General features: G+C 37.5%; 1 protein-coding gene and 1 long non-coding RNA gene across 7 annotated transcripts in view; both read right to left on the bottom strand.

Annotated features, from left to right (window-relative positions):
* DYM (dymeclin) overlaps positions 1-25,177 on the bottom strand; it is a 385,106-nt gene that overhangs the window by 257,225 nt on the left and 102,704 nt on the right. For all 6 annotated transcript variants that reach the window (XM_070452575.1, XM_070452578.1, XM_070452576.1 and 3 more), the window contains exons 7-8: positions 24,098-24,223; positions 22,567-22,709 (exon numbers count right to left, since the gene is read on the bottom strand). In XM_070452575.1, the coding sequence (XP_070308676.1) occupies positions 22,567-22,709; positions 24,098-24,223 (269 nt within the window). The remainder of the gene's footprint in view (positions 1-22,566; positions 22,710-24,097; positions 24,224-25,177) is intronic.
* On the bottom strand, positions 5,958-10,430 carry LOC139030363 (uncharacterized). The gene is made up of 2 exons (XR_011482704.1): positions 7,974-10,430; positions 5,958-6,110 (listed from the first exon to the last, which is right to left on the bottom strand). It is a non-coding gene; the product is annotated as an uncharacterized lncRNA (long non-coding RNA).

Below are 25,177 nucleotides of genomic sequence, written 5' to 3'. Positions count from 1 at the left end.
TCAGGGGCCCTGAGTGGGCTCTCTGCAGCAGACTTACTGAGATCTAGAGTGAGTGATTGTACATCTAGTTTAACTAAACCAACTCGTGTAAAAATCTGTTTTAAAAATAACGGAACCAGGGAGTTCTCTGGTGGCCCAGTGGTTAGGACTCAGCACTCTCACTGCCCAGGGAACTAAGATCCCATAAGCCTCGCAGCACGGCCAAAAAAAAAAACCAACAAAAACATTTTTTTTTAAATGCAATTATAAAACTGTTTTAGACTTTCCCATAGCTCTCTCCCCATCACCTCCAGAACTAACATGTTTCATCAGAAAAAATCCTCAGTATTTTCAAGCTCAACCTCTTGTCCCGATCTAACAGAAACCTGGGTGTCCCCCAAGGGCAGTTCTTTCTCTGGAGCCTTTCTAAGTGCTAATGTGCTTTTCTCACCCCACAACCCATGTACCACAGAGAAGCATTACAGTTTCCAAACCATTTCTCCTGACATCCCAGGTACCCTGAAACATCCCATCAGACTAAACAACCCATCACCAATTCTTCCTACAGTCATCGATGACAGCGTTGTCACTCCTGCTTTTTTCCTTAGCTGAGCCCCTGTCTGCCCCTCCACACTGTCCAGTCTTCATTTTAAAATCCCCTCATGGTCCAGTGGCTAAGATTTCACCTTCCAACATTGGGGATGTGGGTTTGATCCCTGGTCAGGGAGCTAGGATCCCACATGCCCAGAAGCCATAAAAAAAATAAATAAATAAAAATAAACCACCATAAAACAGAAGTAATACTGTAACAAATTAAAAAAACTTTAAAAATGGTCCATAATAAAAAAATCTTTAATAAAAATACCAACATACTCATAGTCAAGCCAGCCAAAAATACGGTCGTTAAGGCCTTGATCTACTTATTCACTTTCTCTAACCTACCCCAACTACCCATTCCCATGGTCATGCCCTAGTTACACATTCTCTTTGCTAATGACTGTACTACCACCACAATTCTGAATTCATATATTCTACTTTGAATGCCACCTCCCAGATTTCTAGACCATTTCCTCTAATATCCAATTCCAACAATTTCTGACCTGGCTGGCTCTCTCTACCCCTTTGTCTTTGTCTACCACCACCCCCATGTCCTCACTCCTTCCTAATCTAGCTCAGACTCGGGGGACCAGAACTAGGATCACCCCCTGGCAGACTCCTTCCCAACTCCCTCCTGCTTTCCTCCATCGTATCTGCTGAGCAGAACCCCAGCCTTGACTCAATCCAATTCTCCACCAACTCCACATTCCAAAGTGGCTATACATAACTGAAGAACAATGATATAACCATTCCAATTGCGTTTGAGTTCCTCTCCGTGAATTTCAAGTGGGCCCTCAGCTCTGTCCAGCAATCCTATTACATTTCTTTGGTGTCCATTTCTTTAACTCTCCTACAGCTCTCACTTTGTAAAATTCCAACACCAACCCCCAAACTTCATGCTCGATTGACTCTCAATAGAGTCTATCAGAGAACTACCCTGTATTTCCATTTTAAAATCCACAAACACATCTGTGTCAGCGTGTACATACTCTGCCTTCACTCCTGTTGTAAAGGAGTGAAATACCCCTTTCTCCTATCTTCAGGAATAAGAATTTTTCCATCTCTACTAAAAATGTAAGTTCTACAAGTGCAAGCATTTAGTAATATTTATAGAACCGAAATGGATCATTCCTATCACAGTATATAAACATGTTGTCCTATTTTCCCAACCAAAAACAAACAAAAAAGCTTCCCTAAAATCCATGTCCCCTTCCAGTTGCTGCCTTGTTTTTCTTCATATTCTCTGATTCCCATTCTCCCCTCAACCCACCCTAATTAGTTTTCTAACTAAGTGATTCTTGACAAAGTAATCAGTAAGTTCCATCTTACTAGATTTCAACAGTCAATTCTAAGGCTTCTCCTTAACCAACCTCTCACTTAAATCTGCATAAAGTTTACTGCACCTATGTTATATTTCAAACAGCAGAAAACTTCAGTGAAAGGATCTCACAGATGAGACAATTGAAAAGAGAACGAGTAAACTGGAAGATAAATCTGAAGAAATTACCCAGAATTCAGAGAGACAAAAGAAATTCTAAGAGAGATTAAGAGATATAAAGACTACGAAGACATGACAGAAATATCAGAAGTAAAAAGAACAACAGAGGGAATTCCCTAGCGGTTCCATGGTTAGTACTCTGGACTTGCACTACCAGGGCCCAAGTTCAATCCCTGGTCAGAGCACTAAGATCTCACAAACCATGCAGTGCAGCCCCCCCAAAAGAATAGCAGAGACAGAAAACTAACACAACGAAACAGCAGATCACGAAAGCTACCAGAGAGCAGAAATTCAATGCTCTCCATCACTCCCTAAAGTCATAAAACTAGCAGACTTAAATCCAAGTTTCAGGCTTTTTTACAATGTATCACACAACTGATAGAAGAGAAAAAGAAAAATCCAGTCAGTGAAGACATGCCACTAGGCCTGAACCATACACATGTTATTAACCATACACACGAAGGCTAAACTTTCTGGAGATAGATAATCCATGATGTGCCAGAAATAAGCAAAGTTAGAAAACAAACATGATACTTTTTCCTGGACCATTAACTTTACACTAAGATTTTTAGAAAGTTAATTAAAGTCATTGGACTGTCATGTAATTCCATCTTAGTAGTAATAAAACAAATGTGAATATGATTACTTAAATAGAACTTAAATGTATATTAATGTATAAAACATGAAATCTGAACATTGTCAAGCGGTTTCTGACAAACTGGTTCTTTAAGGTTATTACTCATTTGCCTCAGCTGTTATGGGCTGCCTGAGAAAGCACTGTTAATGGCTCTAACGGTTTTCTCAATAATGCATAAATTCCTATGGTTGAAAATTCAACAATAAAAAAAGCTTCCTTACATAATTCACTGTTTTGTTGTTTCTTTTACTCTGAACTTAAATGTTGTATTTTGTGAAGCATGTAACAAAAATGCTGGGGAACTGAGGATAAAACTGGTATGTAGAGAGGGAGAGGTACTAGGTTCTACCTCATTCCACTTTCCTGGTCTCTGCGAGATTATTCTGATAACTCCTACAAATAATCTGTCCTAGAAAGCTAGTTTATTATATTACCTTGTCTTATACACCATACACTGCCAACCAAGCGTAAGCCAGGATTAGGGTAAGTTACAAGTAACAGACCTATACTAATTCTGGCCTCAACAGAATCCAAAAGTCGGTGCAGCAGAGCTTGCACACTACTCCATGACACTCCAGAGCCGGTTCCTTTCCTCCTGTTGTCCCACTGTGTGCTATCTCCACTTCTAAACTCACTCATGATACAATGTGGCTAATCCAGCTCCAGCCATTACATTTTCATTCAAGTCAGCAGATAGAGATGGTGACACATACTTCCTTTAAGAACTCTATCTCCTTACATTTCCTTGGCTGAACTACAGACCATACATACACGATTTCAAAGAGGACTGAGAAATATGATCTATTCTTGGCATCCATGTAGGCAGATAAAAATGGGAGGAGAACCAATCAGCAGTCATCATTATGCCATACTTGAATATATCCTTTGCAGTGTCCCCAAAATATATTCCTCCTACTTAAGATGATGGAACAGCTAATTGGCTTTAGGCACCCTGTCTTTTGAGTCCTTTCTTTACCCTCACTCAGGGAAACTGTGCCCAAATAAACCAGTGAGCTTCATTAGCAACATGAGAACTGGCAGAAGTACTGGTACCATGACATCTTCCCTTTGAATACTAGCAACAGGATACCTCAAAACATGTGCTATTAATCATACAGCCAAAAGAAGGAAGTAATTTTAGCTGCTTTACAGCCAAAATTTGCCTGCTCTCCTGATTTAACCAAGTCAGGAAATGAAATTAATAAAAGTAACAGCTTGAATTTAAACTGCACCTTTCTTTATTAGGACTCAACCTTTTCAAGTATGTAGTAATGTGCTATTTTATTTTCATAACCCTAATGATGAGATAAACTTAATATTATTTGCATATTTTAAATACCTACTTTAACATCTAATTTGTTATAGGTATAAATATATACCTATATACAAGGACAAGGACTAGGAAAAAAATGATACAATGGAAATAACTGATTCATTATAGTGGTAGAATTATAGCTAAACTTACTTTTTTGAAATTTTCATAACTTCAAGTGCCCCTGTGCCATAATGTTTAAGACTATGAACACACATATGTTTCTTACATTCACAGAGCATACAGTGTGGAGAAAGATAGCCACACATGATATCTATGACCTGTGTGACTTGATGAAAATGATATAACCTCCGCAAAATAAGTTATCACAGATCTGGACATCCAGTATCTGTTTGCTCTCACTTCCACACACTCTCCCCATCTACGATCTGTAATGCAGGGGGCTAGAAACCTACAAACACTATTTTCCAAACTTCTCTGCCTGTTGGCTTCAGTTAGAGCAGCAATAGGAGACACCGAGTTGCGGAGAGGAGGGATGAGAAGCCCAAAGCAGTGAAAGCGCGGAGTATTAACCACTGGACCGACAAGACAGTTCTTGGCAAAACTACTTCTACTTTTAGAAATATTTGTGGAACACTTTATACTTTGGAATAATTACTGAAATAGAAGCTCCTTTCTTAAAGCTAATATCTGTTCATCTGTGTACACTTTCTAAAATAAACTGAGGGTTAGAAAATGACTAACTTCAAAGAGGCACAGGAAGTATTATTAGAATGAGTTTTGAAAAGACAAGTTGAAAATTTGTCAACATTTACCCTTAATCCATAGCATCAGGAGCCACAGAGAATACATGTCAGACTATGAAAATACATGGCTTATCAACTTGTGACATGTTTAATTGCAAAATCAGCTCCAGTTTGGCTTGCTTTTGCACCACTTGGGCTTCCCTTGTGGCTCAGCTGGTGAAGAGTCTACCTGAGATGCGGGAGACTTGGGTTCGATCCCTGAGTTGGGAAGATCCCCTGGAGAAGGGAAAGGGTACCCACTCCAGCATTCTGGCCTACAGAATTTCATGGGGTTGCAGAGTCAGACATGACTCAGTGACTTTCACTTTGCACCACTCAAATGGCCTGAAAAACGGTACTGCTAACTAGCAAGGCTTTCAATCTTGAAGTTACGGTTAAGGATGCTAAGATCCTCATCTGTGGTTCTCTTCCCTTTTTATAACCTAAAAAAGAGGGGGAGAATTTTCCTAATTTTCTAAGTGGAAAGGCTAAAGGAACATGAAACATGTAAGATAAAAATATGTAACGTATTTGGAAAACTAGAGAAACTGACACAGGTGCAGCTGGGGGAAGATGAGGCAGGCAAACGATAGCTAGTATTTATTATCAGTATTTACCATGTTCTAGACATATATGCACTACTTGTCCTATGTTATTTATATGTAACAAAAGCCCACAAGCAAAGATATTCTAAGTCCTACTTTAAAATTTTTTTAATTTATTTTTTATTTTTGGCTGTGCTGGGTCTTCCTCGCTACACAGGCTCTTCTCTAGTCGTGGCGAGCGGGGGCCTCCTCTTCGTTGCAGTGCATGGGCTTCTCACTGCGGCGACTTCTCTTGTTGCGGAGCACAGGCTCTAGGGTGCGGGGGCTTCAGCAGTTGTGGCTTCTGGGCTCTAGAGCACAGGCTCAGTAGTTGTAGCACATGGGTTTAGTTGCTCCACAGCATGTGGGATCTTCCCTAATGAGGGAAAAGAACCTGTGTCTCCTGCATTGGCAGGGAGATTCTTTACCGCCATCAGGGAAGTACTAAGTTTCACTTTTCAAACCAGAAAATTAGGACTCAAGAGAAGTCAAATAAAGTAACAAAACCAACAGAAGCCAGAGCCCGGTTTCCAGATCAGACCTATCTGATGCCAAAAGCTATCCGCGATCTGGTGAGGATGGCTAGCTGCTGCTCTCCCCCTCCTTTCTTTTGTCTAGCCTCTGTCAAGTATGGGAGCCCCATGGCCTTGCAGAATTGATTCTGGAGGCTGCTGGCCAACACGATGAATGGTACCTCCCTCTCTCTCTCTCCACCACTGCATCCAACTGGACTTAATGGGTCTTCAAGGATCACAGTCTGGCAAAGTACAAGAGAAAAACGAAGAGGCATTTGTCATAATCCTAAAAGGAACCATGATTCCATTTTTACAAATGGGAAAAGACTTGGAGAAGATACAAAACTGTCACAAGGTTATAGAGCTAATTAGCTGGCAGTGAGAGTGTGAGTCCAGGTCTGGCCAGACCCCCATATTCTTTAAAAACTTAGCTAGAAATTCTGGAAGGACTAGAAGTTAAGAGATAACTTTTTAATGGACAAACTGAAATTTACAACACTAATCCATCATCACAGTGATTCTACTTTTTCCCCAACATTATAAAGATGGTAAAACATCCAGAAAAATTGAAAGAATTATATAGTGAAAATCCATCTACTAATCATCTAGATTTTACAACAACATTTTGCTTTATTTAAGATAACACCCCTATCCACCTATGCATCCCCATATTCCCCATCAATGTAGCTTATTTTATTTATGCATTTCAAAGTAAGGTGCAGAAACATTTTACATGGGAAGTCTTTGAATCCTAACTCTAGACTTTATATTATTATTTATTCATGTAAAAATGGTCTCAAAACTATACCAACTATTAGGGTTGGTAGGGTTTTTGCTACCATTCACAAATTTTCTCAGCAAGTAATCTTGAATAAATCTAATCTTTTATTTACTCCAAACGTCCAAGCTGAAATCAATGTAAATTTTAAAGCAGCTGCTTAATAAAAGCTGCACTCCTTGACTGTGATAGAATTTAAGTTTTAAAGCAAATCTGCTCTAATTGCTTCATTTATCAAGTAAGATTTACATTCCCCAAAATTAGAATTCTATGACTTTAGTATTCTTATGTTTAAAATATCTTTAATATGTTAAATTCCACAATAAAATAAATTATGTTAGCAGATTCTCAAAAACAGATTAAATCACTGATGTCAACTAAGTAACACTTACAGCAAGTCTTAGAAATGTATTCCTAAGATTTCATTTGAAATTGATTGCATTATTCTGGTTTCTTCCTGGTGAATAGGAATGAACTGATTCCCAAACTATCTGTGGCATAAAAGAAGCTTCAGTCCTCCCTTCAAATCAGTTAAGAAGAAAATGTGAACAGAGGACTGGCATACTGACTTTTCAATGCCATTTCTGGAAATTGGTTTATGAGTGATTTCCAGCAAATTACAAGGATAAAGATAACAAGTCAATACTATTATTTTGACATTTTCAATGAATATCATTTAATAAACATTTTTTAAAACTCTAAAATCTGAAATAATACTTTAACATTTTTACTTATTTATTAATTTAATGTCTGTGCTAGGTCTTCATTGCTGCAAAACAGCTCTTTTACCTGCAGCAAGTGGGGGCTACTTTCTGTTTAAGGGCGCAGGCTCAGCAGTTGTGGCACAGGGACTTAGCTGCCCCACATCATGAGGAATCTTTTCAGACCAGAGATTGAGCCTGTGTCCCCTGAACTGGCAGGCAGATTCTTAACCAGTGGACCACCAAAGAAGTCCCTAAAATAATACTTTTTTCAGAGAGCAATTAAAAGTAAAGTAACTTATATTATGACTCTACAACAAAATATGATGTTTGGGTTGCAGATACTAATCTAAATGCTCACTGTAGCCCTGCAAGGAACCATGAGAAGGAAACAGAATCTGAAATTAACTGTTTTATAAGCCACAAATGAGTTCAGTCTTGAAAATAAACAAGGGGAAAGAAAAAGTCACTCTTTCACCTGGTATATAAAGATCTATCAGATCATTCCAAATAAAAATGAATCAAGAATGCAATTATTATTTATAAACCACTTTCTTTTTTGAAAGTTCAAAGTACTTTAATTAGAAACGTTTTCACAACTATGCCTGTTTCTGAGTGTCACATACTTTTTCTCTTACTGTAGTTTTTCTTTCTCTCAATGAGTCAGCCCAGAAGAAGCCAAAACTGAAGAGAAAAACAACTGTCACATAAAATAAATTACAACGACTACACACCATACCTATCATAATGAATTCAGTAACTTTTTTTCAATAACAATTGAGGGAAATGAATCTTAATCTTCAAATCTCTATTAATTTCTAGTATAGCATTTGCCTAAACAAATAATCACTACTTTGGCATTATAGTTTGGCTGGGACAGCCAGCACAGCAAGCAAAGGAAAAAAAAAACATTTTTGATGGCTCATTCAAATGGAAAAGCCATATATCAGAAGTTATTGTGTAAAACCTCAGTACTTATGATGGAAAGCACAGTTTGGCAGAACACATTTAATTAGGCTTGGCTCTTTAAAACATTAAATACTCAGTTACAATCACATCACAGCTTTGTCTTATAATGAAAAAATACACAAGAAATTTCAAAGTCAAATCTTCCTTTGCTTCATCCTTTTTTTAGGTATTAGAGGCTACTTAGAAGCCTGAAAATATATTAAAAGACAAGATCAAAGAAGGATAGAATCAAAAGAAAAACAATAAATGTTATAACTTATTTTTCCTTCTCACAATATAAACTTTCAACCTCTTTCAGTGACTATCTGAAGTCTCTATTATAAATGTATATAGCAAATAACAGATATTTTCAAAATTTACACTAAAAATCTTAGTAAATCATTAAAACGTCACTTAATTTTTTCTAAACAGAAGTTATCTTTCAAATATAACTACATAATACTTACTACTAACAGTGACCATTTATTGTGTACCTACTGGGTAACAGGCTCTTGCCTACACATTGGCTCATCTGATGACCTCAGAGGCCCTACAAAGGAAAGAGTTATCCTCATTTTACCTTGAAGAATTTGAGTCATTGAGAGGTTAAATTGCCCAAGAACATCTAGTTAGTAAATAGCAAGACTGGCATTCAGTTCTAGGTCTACTACCAACAGCCAGACTGATACTTGTGTTTCTTCTATGATACCAAATTATCAAAATCTAGAGCCAAAATCCCTCCAAAGGACAATAATAAGGGGTAGCCTCCAAAATCAGAAAAGAAAATAATTTGTTTCAATCACAGGATTATTATCAGAAAGTCTCCTTATGCACTCTGGAATGCCTCTTCTTCTGTTTTTGTTTTTTTAAACATATTAGTGAGGTTTGAATGGGCTGCGGGTGATCTACTTTGGCCATAACCCTCAGCACCACCACTAAACAGGTTGTGGTTTAAAATAAAGAATGACTAGAGCTAAAAGGTACCTTAGCTATCAAAAAACATAAGGGACTAGCAGCCTCCAAAACTGAGAATTTCAGTGAGGAGAATACCAGCATGACCTACTTAATACCTACTACTGACTGAATGTTTGAGTCCTCCCCACCAAATTCATATATTGAGCCCTAACCCAAATATGGAGATAATAGGAGGTGGGGCTTTTGGAAAGTGATTAGGTTTAGCTGAGGTCATGAGGGTGGAGCCCCCAGGATTGTATTTGTAACCTTGTATGAGGAAGAAGAGACAGCAGTGAAGAAACACCATGTGAAGACACTGTGCAACTAGTCAAGAAAAGAGCCTTCCCCAAGAACCAAATCAGGCAGGACCTTGGCTTAGACTTTCCAGCCTCTAAAACTGTTGAGAAATAAATATCTTCTGTTCAAGCCACGCAGTCTATGGCATTCTGTTACAGCAGTCAGTCAGTTCAGTCACTCAGTCATGCCCGACTCTTTGCGACCCCATGGACTACAGCACACCAGGCTTCCCTATCCATCACCAACTCCCAGCGCTTGCTCAAACCCATGTCCATTGAGTTGGTGATCTGACAAAATGTTACCACCATATACCCTGCTCCATCACATAACAAGTCACACAGGTAGAAGTCTTCATTCATATGTTTTGTAAAACATCTCTAACAGTGTAAGGTGGTTTGCTTATAGATTAAAGTAAGCATCAAGAATGTCTTATCAACTAACTAAGATATCTTGGACTAGTTGAACATTTAAAATACTTATTACAATTCAGGGTGGGTCAGCATTTTTTCTTTACTAAAATTTCTGGCTAAGTTTATAAACAAAATATTAAAAAGAAAATATAATCTTATGAAAAACTAATGAGTAAGAAATAGTACCATAGTGACTGTTGTCAAGGCAAGTTCATTTAGGAAGCAAGGAGAAATCTCTTGTGGGCAATATCTATTTAACAATCAGATTTTCCTTTCTGACTGTCATGAGCCAAATTTTGCACCACATAAAATGAAAAGTGAGTTGGAGAATGAGCAAAAATCTGACTGGTATATTCAGTTTGGTCAGTATTTCAAAACATTTTTTACCTAAATTTTAAAGCTTGAGCAGATGAAAAAGATAAAATAGTCTCAGATTTTTTAATTGTCTTATATAAATTTGTTGAGACTTTTCAGTCACTTATGTCATCTGTTTAATATATATTCTTTTAAATTATTTTGATTTTGATTAGCAAGAAACTGCAGAGTTTCAGTACACGTAACAAGAGTCATTTACCTAAGGAGGAAGGTTGATAGTTTAAAAATTGGTTTTATATACAGTATTTCACTCACTCTTCACAATAACAATAACCTAATACAAAAACCCTATTTTTCAGCTTTATAACTAGAATAATGAGATACTACGAGTTAAAGAACTTGTCTAAGGACCATGCTAAGCTGGGGCTCCATACCAAATAACCCAATTCTCCATTTCAAACTCTGGAAATACACCCTCATCCACAAGGACCTTCAGGAATGAGAGAAGAGAAAGAGCAACTGAGAGGTCTCTGTGGTGCAACCCAAACAGAGGAGACATGGGAGGAAAGGGGGCCTCGCTGGAACTCACAAAAGGCTCACTCAGCACTTCCTGCCACTGGGGGACTACAAGCTCCAGGTTCATGAAGATCCTTGTGCATCAGTCCTAAAAGTCAGGGAAAACTGTAGGAATCCACTTTAACTCGAAAAGTCTGCTCTCTGGGAAAACCACACTATTTACTGCCCTCACAGCAAATCCTCACTGGGAACCCAGGAAATGAGATCTTGTCTATGTAGAACAGTCACAAAATCCCTAGTTGTATTAATACTGTTATTTTACACGTGCCACCTACATAAACACTCTGTTTTCCACACTGGAATTAGAATGTATCAATCCTCTCAATATGATGTCTAGCACCTAACTCTGAATAAAGCAGGAAGCCCCAAAATATTAATATTTGTCTAATGACAATTTAGGGTTCAAATCAGAGTAAATCTTATGCATTGACTAGAGCTATGGATGACATTACACTAGCAAAATTATACCTGAGATAGATACACTGAAAGGTCTGTACCTGTATATATAAAACCTGAAGGGGAGTAGGACATAAAAGTTACATATGGAAAATACTTGGATAATAAAATTAATAATAAAGCCATTAACAACTGAATGCTATCTGCCAAAACACTTAATGGGCAGTTACTCTAGATGAATAAGAAAATACAGTGTCCAGAATCAAGGAATTTGGAGTTCCAACTTATTTCATGCTGTAGTACCGTACTGTCAGACTTAAACAATCCTAATAAACTAGGCCTCATCAGCGAGAGAAAGCAAGAAGAGAAAGCAAGGTAATACAAAAGGAGAGGGTCAGTTAAACCCATCAGAGCTGCCTCGAAACAACACATTCCCAGTAGTTAATAGTATTGACTCAATTATCTGCCATGATGGGCTCCCAGCAGAACAAATCCAGGCACTGGAAAGGGACCAGTGTGTAATTTTGTACTCCAAAACTATGAATAAAAGTTTGTTAGCATGTATTATAGATATTACCAGATAAAGTAACATATTAATATATAATTCACTCTGACCACTTCCAGTAAAAGAAATAAATCACATTTGACACATATATGAAAATTATTTTTTTAAACAAAGAACAAAACTTGTTTTTTTTCCAGTTTTCTAACCTTATTGAGGTTTTCAATGGCTAAGTCAAAGATCTCTCCTGGTAAATGTCACTGCACTTAAAAATATGTGGGTTACTTTCAAATATCTTTTGATACTGATTTCTAACATAATTCCACAGTGATAAGAAAACAGACTCTTGTATGATTTCAATACCTTTAGACCATGAGACTTTTGCATCTTGTCTATGTCCCTGGATATGATCCAGTGTCTCCTAGTTTCTAATCTATGGGAACTTAAATAGAATTTGTATCCTACTGCTGTGTGAAAATTGTATTTGTGTGTATTACTCACTCTGGGGTGTCCGACTCTTTGTGATCCCATGGACTGCACTCTACCAGGCTCCTCTGTCCAGAAAATTCTCCAGGCAAGAATACTGGAGTGGACAGTCATTTCCTTCTCCAGAGGATCTTCCTGACCCAGGGATCAAATCTAGGTCTGCTGCATTGCAAGCAGATTCTTCACCATCTGAGCCAGGTGCTTTTCAGATCTACTATATTCTTATACTTTTCTGTATATTCATTGTATTAACTTTTAGGAGTTTGATACTAAAACTCCAATTAAAAACCTTAACTTATCTACTAGAAATAATTGTAATATAGAGTGGAACTATATGTAACTTTGTTCTGTATTTTCCAAGTCTCCTGTGAATGTGTTATGAAACTTTAATAATTTAAAAAATAAAAAGAGAAAAAAAGAACAAAATTTATAGAAGTTAGTTTTCATTACTCTCATTAACTGCAATAAACTTACTAGTGGTAATCAAATGTCATCCAAGCACTCACTACCAAGACCTCAGGGCCAATAATTAAGCAGAAAGAAGGGCATATGTACTAACCAAAGCAATCTACAGACTTAATATGATCCCTACCAAATTACCCATGACATCTTTCACAGAACTGGAGCAAATAATCCTAAAATTTTGCAGAACCACAAAAGACCCAGAATTGCCAAAGCAATCCTGAGGAAAAGAGCAAAGCGGGAGGTGTAACACATTCAGACTTCAGATAACATTACAAAGCTACAGTAATCAATACAGCATGGTACTGGCACAGAAACAAAAATATGAATGAGAGCCCAGAAATAAACCCACACACCTATAGTCAATTAATCTTCGATGAAGGAGGCAAGAATATAAAATGGAGAAAAGACAGTCTCTTCAGCAAGTCATACTGGAAAGCTGGACAGTCACATGTAAATCAGTGAAGTCAGAACACTCCCTCAGATCATATACAAAAATAAACCCAAAATGGCTTAAAGACTTAAATATAATCCAACACACCATAAAACTCCTAGAAGAAAACGTAGGCAAAATGTTCTCTGACGTAAATCTTACCAATGTTTTCTTTGGTCAGTCTCCCAAAGCAAAAGAAATAAAAGTAAAAATAAACCGATGAGATCTAATCAAATTTACAAGTTTTGTATAGCAAAGAAAAGCATAAACAAAACAAAAGACTGGAAGAAAATATTTGCAAACAATGTGACTGACAAGGACTTAACGTCCACAATATACAAACAGCTTACACAACTAAAAAAAATTAATAAAAAACAATAAAAACCCAATAAAAAAAAACAAGCAGAAGAACTAAACAGACATTTCTCCAAAGACATGCAGATGACCAACAGGCAGAATAGATGCTCAACACCACTAATTATTACAGAAATGTAAAGCAAAACTACAATGAATCATCAACTCAAACCAGTCACAACAGCCTTCACCAAAAAGTCTACAAACAAATTCTGGAGAGGGTGTACAGAAAAAAGAACCTCCTACACTGCTGGTGTGAAAGTAAATTGGTATAGCCACTATGGCGAATAGTATGGAGGTTCCATAGAAAACTAAACATAGAGCTACTATAAGACCCTGCATCCCACTCCTGGGCTTTGTATCCATCAAAGCAAAAGTTCTAATTCACAGTATCATAAGATACAGGCACCCCAATGTTCTAAGTGGCACTGTTTACCAAAGTCAAGACATGGAAGCAACCTAAGTATCCACAGGTAAGTGGATAAAGAAGATTTGGTCTACACACACAGACACATACACACATAGACACACACACACACACACACACACACACACAGACACAGCTACCCTGGTGGCTCACACAATAATAACCTGCCTGCGATGCAGGAGACCCAAGTTCAATCCCTGGGTCAAGCAGATCTCCTGGAGAAGGGATTGCCTACCCACTCCAGTATTCTTGCCTGGAGAATTCCACGGACAGAGGAGCCTGGCAGGCTATAGTCCATGGGGTCACAAAGAGTTGGACATGACTGAACGACTAACACTTTCACTTTCATATATATATACATACACAAACACAAAACGGAGTATTGCTCAGTCATTAAAAAAAAGAATGAAATGATACCATTTCCAGCAACATGGATGGACCTAGAGATTACCACACTAAGTGAAGTGAGACAGAAAAAGACAAATATCATATGATATAGCTTATTTGTGCAATCTAAACAAACAAAAAAAATGATATAAAAGAACTTATTTACAAAGCAAAAACAGACTCACAGATACAGAAAACAAACTTATGGCTACCAAAGGGGATGGGGAGATAAATAAGTTTGGGGTTAACACAAACTGACTGTATGTAAATCGGTAAAAAACAAGAACCTGCTGTCATGTAGTGCACACGAAACTATACTCAATTATCTTTTAATACACTGTGAAATCTATACGTGTATATATATGAATAACTGAATCATTTTTGTGTACATTTGAAACTAACAACACTATAAAATAACTATACTTCAATTTTTTTCAGTTTATAAAAATAGCGACATCTCCTTTTAAAAAATACACATTCAAGTATTTAGGGGTAAAGGGCCATGATGCATACAATTTATCTTCAAACTGTTAAAAGAAAAAAACTTGTGTGTGTATGTGTGTGTAGAATGGAGGGTGGAGAGGAACACAAATACAAAATAAATCAGATAAAAATGTCAACAATAAGTCAGTCTGGTTAAAGGTATATACTGATAATTTGGGGAGTTGTTTATTTTTGGAATGATTATATATATATATATACATATATATATATATATGAGCTTATTTTCAAACAAAAGCTTTTTAAAGTGGAAAAAATAGCAAAATGTTGATAAGTCTTGAAGATGGGTTATGCATAGATAGTCTGTATATCTTTGAAATTTTCCACAATAAAATGTTAAAACAAGAAAATACTAAACAACAAGTAGGTAAAATCAGGTATGCAAATTTGATACTTTCAAACTGTGGCTAGAGGAGACTCTTGAGAGTGCCTTTGACTGCAGGGAGATCAAACCAGTCAGTCCTAAAGGACAATCAATCCTGAATATTCACTGGAAGGAGAGATGCTGAAGCTGAAGCTCCAATACTTTGGCCATCTGATGCGAAGAACTGACTCACTGAAAAAGACCCTGATGCCGGAAAAGACTGAAGGCAGGAGGAGAAGGCGACGAGAGGGTGAGATGGTTGGATGGCATCCCCGACTCAATGGACATTACTTTGGGTAAACTCCAGGAGTTGGTGATGGACAGGGAGGCCTGGCGTGCTGCAGTCCATGGGGTCGCAGAGTCAGACACAACTGAGCGACTGAACTGAACACTCAAGGTAAGTGTAAACTCAGTTATATAACGTGTCTGTCATTTATTGAAGACTTACGTTTGCCAGTCACTTTAGTAGTAAATTTGGTTGTTCACTTGCTAAGTAGTGTCCAACTCTTTGTGACTCTGTAGACTGCAGCACACCAGGCTTCGCTGTCCTTTACTGTCAATCAATCTTTCCCAGCATCAGGGTCTTTTCTAATGAGTTGGCTCTTCCCATCAGGTGGCCAAAGTATTGGAGTTTCAGCTTCAACATCAGTCCTTCCAATGAATATTCAGGAATGATTTCCTTTAGGATGGACTGGTTTGATCTCCTTGCAGTCCAAGAGGCTCTCAAGAATCTTCTCCAACACCACAGTTCAAAAGCATCAATTCTTCGGCGCTCAGCTTTCTTCACAGTCCAACTCTCACATCCATACATGACTACTGGAAAAACCATAGCTTTGACTAGAGGGACCTTTGTTGGCAAAGTAATGTCTCTGCTTTTTAATATGCTATCTAGGTTGGTCATAACTTTTCTTCCAAGGAGTAAGCGTCTTTTAATTTCATGGCTGCAGTCACCATCTGCAGTGATTTTGGGGTCCCCCAAAATAAAGTCTGCCACTGTTTCCACTGTTTCTCCATCTATTTGCCATGAAGTGATGGGACCAGATGCCATGATCTTTGTTTTCTGAATGTTGAGCTTTAAGCCAACTTTTTCACTCTCCTCTTTCCCTTTCATCAAGAAGCTCTTTAGTTCTTCTTCACTTTCTGCCTTAAGGGTGGTGTCATCTACATATCTGAGGTTACTGATATTTCTTCTGGCAGTCTTGATTCCAGCTTGTGCTTCATCCAGCCCAGCATTTCTCATGATGTACTTTGTATATAAGTTAAATAAGCACGGTGATAATACACAGCCTTGATGGACTCCTTTTCCTATTTGCAACCAGTCTGTTGTTCCATGTTCTAGTTCTAACTGTTGCTTTTTGATCTGCATACAGACTGCTCAAGAGGCTGGTTAGATGGTGTGGTATTCCCATCTCTTTCAGAATTTTCCAGTTTGTGGTAGTCCACACAGTCAAAGGCTTTGGCATAGTCAATAAAGCAGAAATTGATATTTTTCTGGAACTCTCTTGCTTTTTCGATGATCCGGTGGATGTTGGCAATTTGATCTCTGGTTCCTCTGCCTTTTCTAAAACCAGCTTGAACATCTGGAAGTTCACGGTTCACATATTGCTGAAGCCTGGCTTGGAGAATTTTAAGCATTACTTTGCTAGCACATGAGATGAGTACAATTGTGCAATAGTCTGAGTATTCTTTGGCATTGCCTCTCTTTGGAACTGGAATGAAAACTGACCTTTTCCAGTCCTGTGGCCACTGCTGAGTTTTCCAAATTTGCTGACATATTGAGTGCAGCACTTTCACAGCATCATCTTTTAGGATTTGAAATAGCTCAACTAGAATTCCATCACCTCCACTAGCTTTGTTCATAGTGATGCTTCCTAAGGCCCACTTGACTTCACATTCCAGGATGTCTGGCTCTAGGTAAGTGACCAAAGCATCGTGATTATCTGGGTCGTGAAGATCTTTTTTGTACAGTTCTTCTGTGTACTTTTGCCACCTCTTCTTAATATCTTCTGATTCTGTTAGGTCCATACCATTTCTGTCCTTTATTGAACCCACTTTTGCATGAAATGTTCCCTTGGTATCTCTAATATTCTTGAAGAGATATCTAGTCTTTCCCATTCTATTGTTTACCTCTATTTCATTGCACTGATCACTGAGGAAGGCTTTCTTATCTCTCCTTGCTATTCTTTGGAACTCTGCATTCAAATGGGAATATCTCTCCTTTACTCCTTTGCTTTTGGCTTCTCTTCTTTTCACAGCTATTTGTAAGGCCTCCTCAGACAGCCATTTTGTTTTGCTTTTCTGCATTTCTTTTTCTTGGGGATGGTCTTGCTCCCTGTCTCCTGTACAATGTAACGAACCTCCGTCCATAGTTCTTTAGGCACTCTGTCTATCAGATCTAATCCCTTAAATCTATTTCTTACTTTCACTATATAATCATAAAGGATTTGATTTAGGTCATACCTGAATAGTCTGGTGGTTTTCCCTACTTTATTCAATGTAACTCTGAATTTTGCAATAAGGAGTTCATGATCTGAGCCACATTCAGCTTCCCATCCTGAGGTAGATAAGTATTAGCTTTTGGTATTTAATTACATACAAGTATGTACTGACAGTCCACAAATATAAGGTGCTCTGCTGCAGTGAACACCCTCATATGTCAAGAAGCAGCTTATACACTCAGGACTCAAGTGGTGACAATGAAAGACCAAACAGTAAGGACCTATACAGGAACAGTATCTAAAAAAGAGTGGGTATGTGCTTAGTTGCTCAGTCATGTCCTACTCTTTGCCATCCCATGGACTGCGGACCGCCAGCTCCTCTGTCCAAGGGATTCTCCAGGCAAGAAACTGGAGGGGGTTGCCATGCCCTCCTCCAGGGGATATTCCCAATCCAGGAATCGAACCCTGGTCTCTCACACTGCAGGCAGATTCTGTACCATCTGAGCCAACAAGCAAGCCCAAGAACAATGCAGTGGGTAGCTTATCCCTTCTCCAGAGTATCTTTCCAACCCAGAAATCACACCAGGGTCTCTTGCATTGCAGGCAGATTCTTTACTAACTGAGCTACCAGGGAAGCCCCAAATCAACAATACTTCAGTTCAAATTTTTTTAAATAGAAAAAAATGTGATAGAAGGGGGGGGGTGCAGACAGCACAAGTCAAGAGTCAAAGGAACAAAGCTAAAGTGCAAACCAACATGACTCTTTGCTATGTAATCTTAGACAATTTAATATCTAGGGACAGCTCTTTACCAACTATATTAAAAAAGTAAAACCATTTATTTCACAAGGTTGCTATGAGAATAAAGTGAGATACATAAAAGTTGCTCTGTAAACTGTGAAGTTTTATTGTATGCAGAACCAATGGAGGGAGAATGAGGCTTGAACCTAGTGATCATAAGACAAAGCAGAGAGTTAAGTGCCTCAGGAAAAAAACTGCATCTAGCTTCGAGGTAGGAAAGGAAGTCTTTTGTGGAGAAGGTGGTACTTAAGATGGATCTTAACGGATGGAGAGTCAGAAAAATTAACATCAGAGAGAGGAGGAAGTAGGATTCTAGGTTAGAAAGATAACCCAAGCAAAAGTATGAAAAAGGAAAAATAGTCAGGCATGTAAGAGGCAGCAGAGTTTCTGCTCAAGTCTGGGCAACAACCAAAGATAAATCTGGAAAAAGTGAGAATAAACTGGAGGGGGCCCTGCCTAACTCTTTGAAGGTCCAGATGTATGGCTCACTGCTCCTCTGTACTCCAGTTCTAACAAAAAGTGTCTCTTCTTCCTTTCCAGTTACAACAAAAACCTCACTGTCGAAAACTGTTGTGTTCTTTCAAGTAACGCACCCTAATTCAAAGAAATAATTTAAGCAAACCATACTATACATACCCTGCTATGAAAGGAAATGCTTTCTAAATCCAGGAAAAATTTAATCCCAATGAAAATGAATATAATCCAAAAGGGTTTACAATTTACATTTGGCTTTAGAATCTTTTTTTTCTTTTGGTGAGGACCTTCCAAATTGTTATCTTTCTCAAGCTAATATTAAAGAAAATTCCGTAACTACCAACCAAAAGATCATCAAACCAAAAGATAACACAACTAAGGTCAAATTTCCTTTGTCAACTCTTAGAGGAAAACATAGGCAAAACACTCTGTGACATAAATCACAGCAAGATCCTCTATGACCTACCTCCTAGAGTAATGGAAATAAAAACAAAAATAAACAAATGGGACCTAATTAAACTTAAAAGATTTTGCACAGCAAAGGAAACAATAAACAAACAAAAAAAAAACCCCTCAGAATGGGAAAAAAATAATAGCAAATGAAACAACTGACAAAGGGTTAATTTCAAAAGCAGCTCATACAAATCAATACCAGAAAAACAAACAACTCAAGCAAAATGTAGATGAAAGACCTAAACAGACATTTCTCCAAAGACATACAGATGGCTAACAAACACATGAAAAGATGCTCAACTTCAACTCATTATTAGAGAAATGAAAATCAAAACCACAATGAGGTTATCATCTTACACAAGTCAGAATGGTCATCATTAAAAAATTTACAAACAATAAATGCTGGAGAGGGTGTGGAGAAAAGAGAACCCTCTTGCACTGTTGGTGGGAATGTAAACTGGTACAGCCACTATGGAGAACAGTATGAAGATTTCTTTAAAAACTAGGAATAAAACAACCGTACGACCCAGCGATCCCACTACTAGGCATGTATCCTGAGGAAACCAAAAGTGAAAAAGACCCATGTTCCCTAATGCAGCTCTATTTCTAATAGCTAAGACATGGAAGCAACCCAGATGTCCATTGATAGAGGAATGGATAAAAAAGCTGTGGTACATATATACAATGGAATATTACTCAGCCATAAAAAGGAGTGCATTTGAGTCAGTCCTAATGAGGTGGATGAACCTAGAGCTATTATACAGAGTAAAATAAATCAGAAAGAGAAATACAAATGTCATATGCTATTTAGATTTAGAATTTGGAAAGATGGGAGGTACTGCTGAGTCTATCTGCAGAGCAGCCGTGAAGGCACAGACACGGAGGACAGACTTACGGACACAGCCTGGGGGGAGGCATGAAGAGAGGGACGTGGAAACATGCATACCAAATGTAAAACAGAAAGCCAATGAGGATTTGCTGTATGACTCAGGTAACTCAAACCAGGATCTGGTAACAACCTAGAGCAGTGGGTTGGGGAGGGAGGTGGGAGGGATGTTCAGGTTCAAGGGGGGACAAGGGTAAATCAATGGCTTATTTATGTTGATGTTTGGTAGAAACCAATGCAATACTGTAAAGCAATTATCCTACAATTAAAAACAAATTTTTTATTTCCTTTGTCAACTTGATTGACTTTCACGGAATGTAGCTTAATTCAAAATTACATGGCTATGACCGTTCTTTTTTTTTAATTTATTTTTTTATCAAAGGATAATTGCTTTACAGAATGTTGTTGTTTTCTGTTAAACTTCAGCATGAATCAGTCAAAGGTATACATATATCCCCTCCCTTTTGAACCTCCCTCTCATTAACACTTTCTTTTTTGCACAAAATACATAAATGTGCTTTTTAGAAGAAAAATATCCTTTGGTTGTTTTTTTTTTTAATAATCTTTTGGGCCACATACTGTAAAATAATAAATTACTCCATCACTTATACTTTTACATGAATAGTTTTATGAAGACTTAAGAAGCTATGAAAAATGCCTTACCACTATAGGCACACAAAAATCCTAAGTCTATTTTAATGCCCTTAGCTGAATACTAAACTTCTTAATGGTAGGGGAAAAGATCAGAGAACCATTCAAAATTATGTGGAAATAGTCTTAAGAGATTATCTATTCCAACTTTGATAGACATTTGGGAGACAAACTGGCAACCTCCTTCTAATACACAGAGTATAACTGAAATTAAAAAGTCTTTTGGCATGCAGTACAGATGACATTACATATCATACGGAACTTATTTCTTTATGATAACACATAACTGCAAGAAAAATCAAGAACTACACACATCTATGAAAAACTGCGAAGTATTACCATTGTTTGAAAGAAAGCAGTTAATGAATTTATAGTATCTCCTCCAACCATACTGGAGAGTACTAGAAAATACTCAGCTTTTGAACACTAACACTAGTTTAATGACTGAAAAGAGAAAACACTGGGAATTCCCCAGTGGTCCAGTGGTTAGGATTCTGGACTTCCACTGCCAAGCAACCAGGTTCAGTTCCTGGTCGGGGAACTAAAAATCCCACATGCCTTGTGGCCAAAAAAAAACCTAACAGATTAATCAAGCCTTTCCATAGAACACACAAAGCCCTTTCTGCGCTGCCTTTAGAGACCACAAAAAAGCAAGCCTCTAAAGCCTCCTTATCTGAAACAATGAGGGCCACAGGATGGGTGGCTCGGAGAATGAACCTCTGCAGATCTGATGATCGAGGCAGCATGCTCAGCACCAGAGACAAAGCCAAGAGTGATTACAAATGTAATTCAACTTATAATACTAAAAGAAGTCAAAAGAAGATGACCTAGAACAGAGGTCTTTCAATCTAAAGAGGTTCCTGAGACTAATCATCTCATAAATTATCACACAGTACTCCATTTTCCTATTAAACTGACACCCAGGCTAGAGTGTGGAGAACATGTCACTGCCTAATTCAGCTGCAGAACTCAGTTCCATTTAAAATTCCTTCAGACAGCTGAACTCTGCACTGTGTAATTAAGTGGACCATATATGGTTTCTTAAGTAACAGCACCCAGGCAGATCTTACGACTGCCAAAGTGCCAGTGTAATTTTTGTTTCTCTTTCAGAACAAAGCACAAGTTCGGTTGACGTAACCTCACATGACCCAGGTCCTCTGGTATTTCTAGTCTCTTTTAAGTCGAAACACTGTGAAGCATGGGAAAGGATTCTTCAGTTAATGAAATTTGCTTCCAATCTGATAAAATTCATGCTTGTGCCACTTCAGAATTTATTATAAGCCTCTTCAAAACGTGCTAATTTGTCACCAAACAAAGGAAACGTGTGCATAATAAAAAAACTACACCTAATTAGTCATATAAAATCCTACTCAAGAAAGCCCCTAAAACAGAACAATTTCCTCATAAAACGTAAGTGATAAAAAGTTTCCAAGAGCATAACTATATTTATATTGCACAGCTAGAATGCATACAATATGCATGCTTATTCTTCTTGAAAAATGCTGTCTTATAGGTAAACAATCTATTCATGATTTGCATATACTTCCTTGTAAAAATCAGTGCACCAAATGAAAAAAATACTCTTTTTCACATTCAACCCAGCAATATAACGGTACTAGCAGTCAAGTGAACAGAACTTCTTATGACTAACAGGACAAAACCTACTACATACATCACAGAGCTGACAAATTCTGGCAGGACTTACTTGCCACTCCTGATGCCAATCCATAGAGCAGTCCTCCCCCATCCGACTGCTGAGGCAATACATGCGCTCCTGGAGGAGGTGGCTTTTCCTGTCTGATGAAGTTATACAGTAAGGTTTTCACAAGTTTGCTGGTGTATGGAAGACTACACAAAAAGAAAAAAAAGAAGAAAATAAACTCATATTTTGGGGAGTCAACTGACTCTGTATCGTGATAAATATAATCTATTGACATAAGGATTAGCACAATTCAAAGAAAATCTAGCATTGTCACAAAACAGAGACGATTATGGGCTGTGAGATCAGATTTCAGGTTGAATGAATTCTGGCTTTCCTCTTTACTATGCTGTGTATTATTCACCAAATCGTTTCAACTCCTAAGCTTCAGTTACTTTATTTGTAGTCAGTACAACAGGTGAGCTATTACAAATTCAGTATATAATACAGTACTTGACACTTGAAGGGCGGTAGTAACAGAATCAGCAGGAAAAAGCAAGAGTTAAAAAATATGGAAACTGACGTGAATAGTAATATTTGACTTAACCCAATATATCCAAAATATTCAACATATAACCAATAGAAATAATTATTGAACCTTACATTTTTAAAAATAAATAAAAATATGAAATCATTCAATCTATGCATGCATACAAAAACATATCCATACATATACAGACCTTTTTTTTCAATGTTAATACTCTGTTTTTCAGTAATGGATGGAGAGGAGAAGGGAGAGAAAATATGTTAAGAAAAATGTGTTCATAAATTAGTGATGAATCAATTCCTGCAATCTGGAGAAAGCTTTTAAATAGACTCTTGAGCCAATGCTTAAGGCCTTTTCATCTCTATTATCAGTGATTTTCAAATGTGTTCTAAAAGAGTCCTAAAGGATTCGGTGAATGTGCCATAGGTATAATCAAGGTGGCAAGAGGGATGTAAGAAAGACAAAGGTGCCCCTGTGTGTGTGTGTGTGTGTGTGTGTGTGTGTGTGATATTTATCTACTCCTACCCGCACTCACCAGGAGACTGTAAGCTTATGCTCAGGAGCACAGCTCCACATCCTAACACATGCCTAGCATACAATAAATATTTGTGGCCTAAATTAAAGGAGGGATGGTCAGTGAAGCAGCTGCCGGGGAAGTCCAAACACATGGTGAGGAGGCATACACTACGTAGTACTTTCAATGGAGCTAATGGGAAGGGGAAGCTAGAAATAATTTCAGTGAACAAATATGACTGGGTGACTCCTTAACACATACAGAATGACGCAGCAGGAAGAAAAAGAGGACTTCACAGTTTCAACTCTACAAAGAAACCACCAGAGAAGGTAAAGGAGCTGGAGGATGAAAGGGGTGGGGAGGATGGCTAGTTTAGCAGGAAAGCACATCCTTATGTATTCGGTCTGAAGTTCTGATGAAAACAACCATAGGAAACATCTATTTGGAGATATGGAACAACACTAAGAAAAGAGGACAACAGGAGAACTATAGATGAAGACAATAAAGAACTTGACAAATTTAAAATAGAAACATACCATCGACCTCGCATCAAATACTTGTGACTGATGCTCTGTCGCAAAACTTCCTTGTGGAAGAGTTGGCAAGAAAGGAAAACCATCATTGTTGACACAGCTTCTACTGATATTTCATAGGTAATATCTCTGAAAAAACAGGAAACAAAGCAGAATAATGATCATTTAGGAAGACATTGCTCTTTTCTAAATAAACTATACATTTAAAAATAAATCAAAACATTCAATGTTTCTGGATTATTTTAAAAATACTAATATGCTTAATATAAAAACTAAGTCAAGCAAAAATATGAAACCTTTCCTTGTCATTACTTCCTGTAATGGGTGAAGTATCCCAGTACATTCTTATTTTCCAGTTCCATCTACTGATGAATGACAAGTATATTAGTGTATAATGGAAATAACTGCCAGCAAAGATCCACTCTAAAGCCCGTATGTTTATCCCTGTTTAGTGATAACACAGAAACAAACATTTATATTGTAAAACTGAAGAGAAGTCACAGGGTAGGGAAGACAACAATGACTTTCTGAGTTGCGAATATAAAAGCGAATATAAAACTATTCGCTTTATAGTAACAACAATGGTAAACTCTAGATCTTCTATCTCTAAGAGTGTACGTTCTCAAGGCCAACTCTGCCTGTTCAGCAAAATATGAACAGTAAACAAATTATCCCTGTTTTATTAAGCGTATTTCTTTTACGAAAGACTACTACTGTCCTCCAAAAATCATTAACCCCCTTTAGAAACAAATCTTAGATCAAATGAAAAGCAAACAATTTCAGCTGAGTAGGGAGCACAAACAGGAACAAATACATCAAAATTTTTTCAATTATTGCAAAACTTTAAACACAATTATTAGGCAAAAGAGTAACGTGTTAGACCAGGAAAATGAAAATCTCAACAACACAACAAAAAGAGTAATAGCTCCAAAAAAATTTAAAATATTTTTACAGAACTGAAATATTCATGCACAGTGCAGAGAAAAACACTTAACACCTACTTACATGAAGCTCATTAAACAAATTAAAGATGATTTGATCATAGAAATGGGCAAGCTTACCAGACTTTTGGACATCCCTGTA

The sequence above is a fragment of the Odocoileus virginianus genome, chromosome 22, assembly GCF_023699985.2.
Source record: "Odocoileus virginianus isolate 20LAN1187 ecotype Illinois chromosome 22, Ovbor_1.2, whole genome shotgun sequence".
Lineage (NCBI taxonomy): Eukaryota > Metazoa > Chordata > Mammalia > Artiodactyla > Cervidae > Odocoileus > Odocoileus virginianus.
This window is presented reverse-complemented; position numbering and strand designations above follow the sequence as displayed.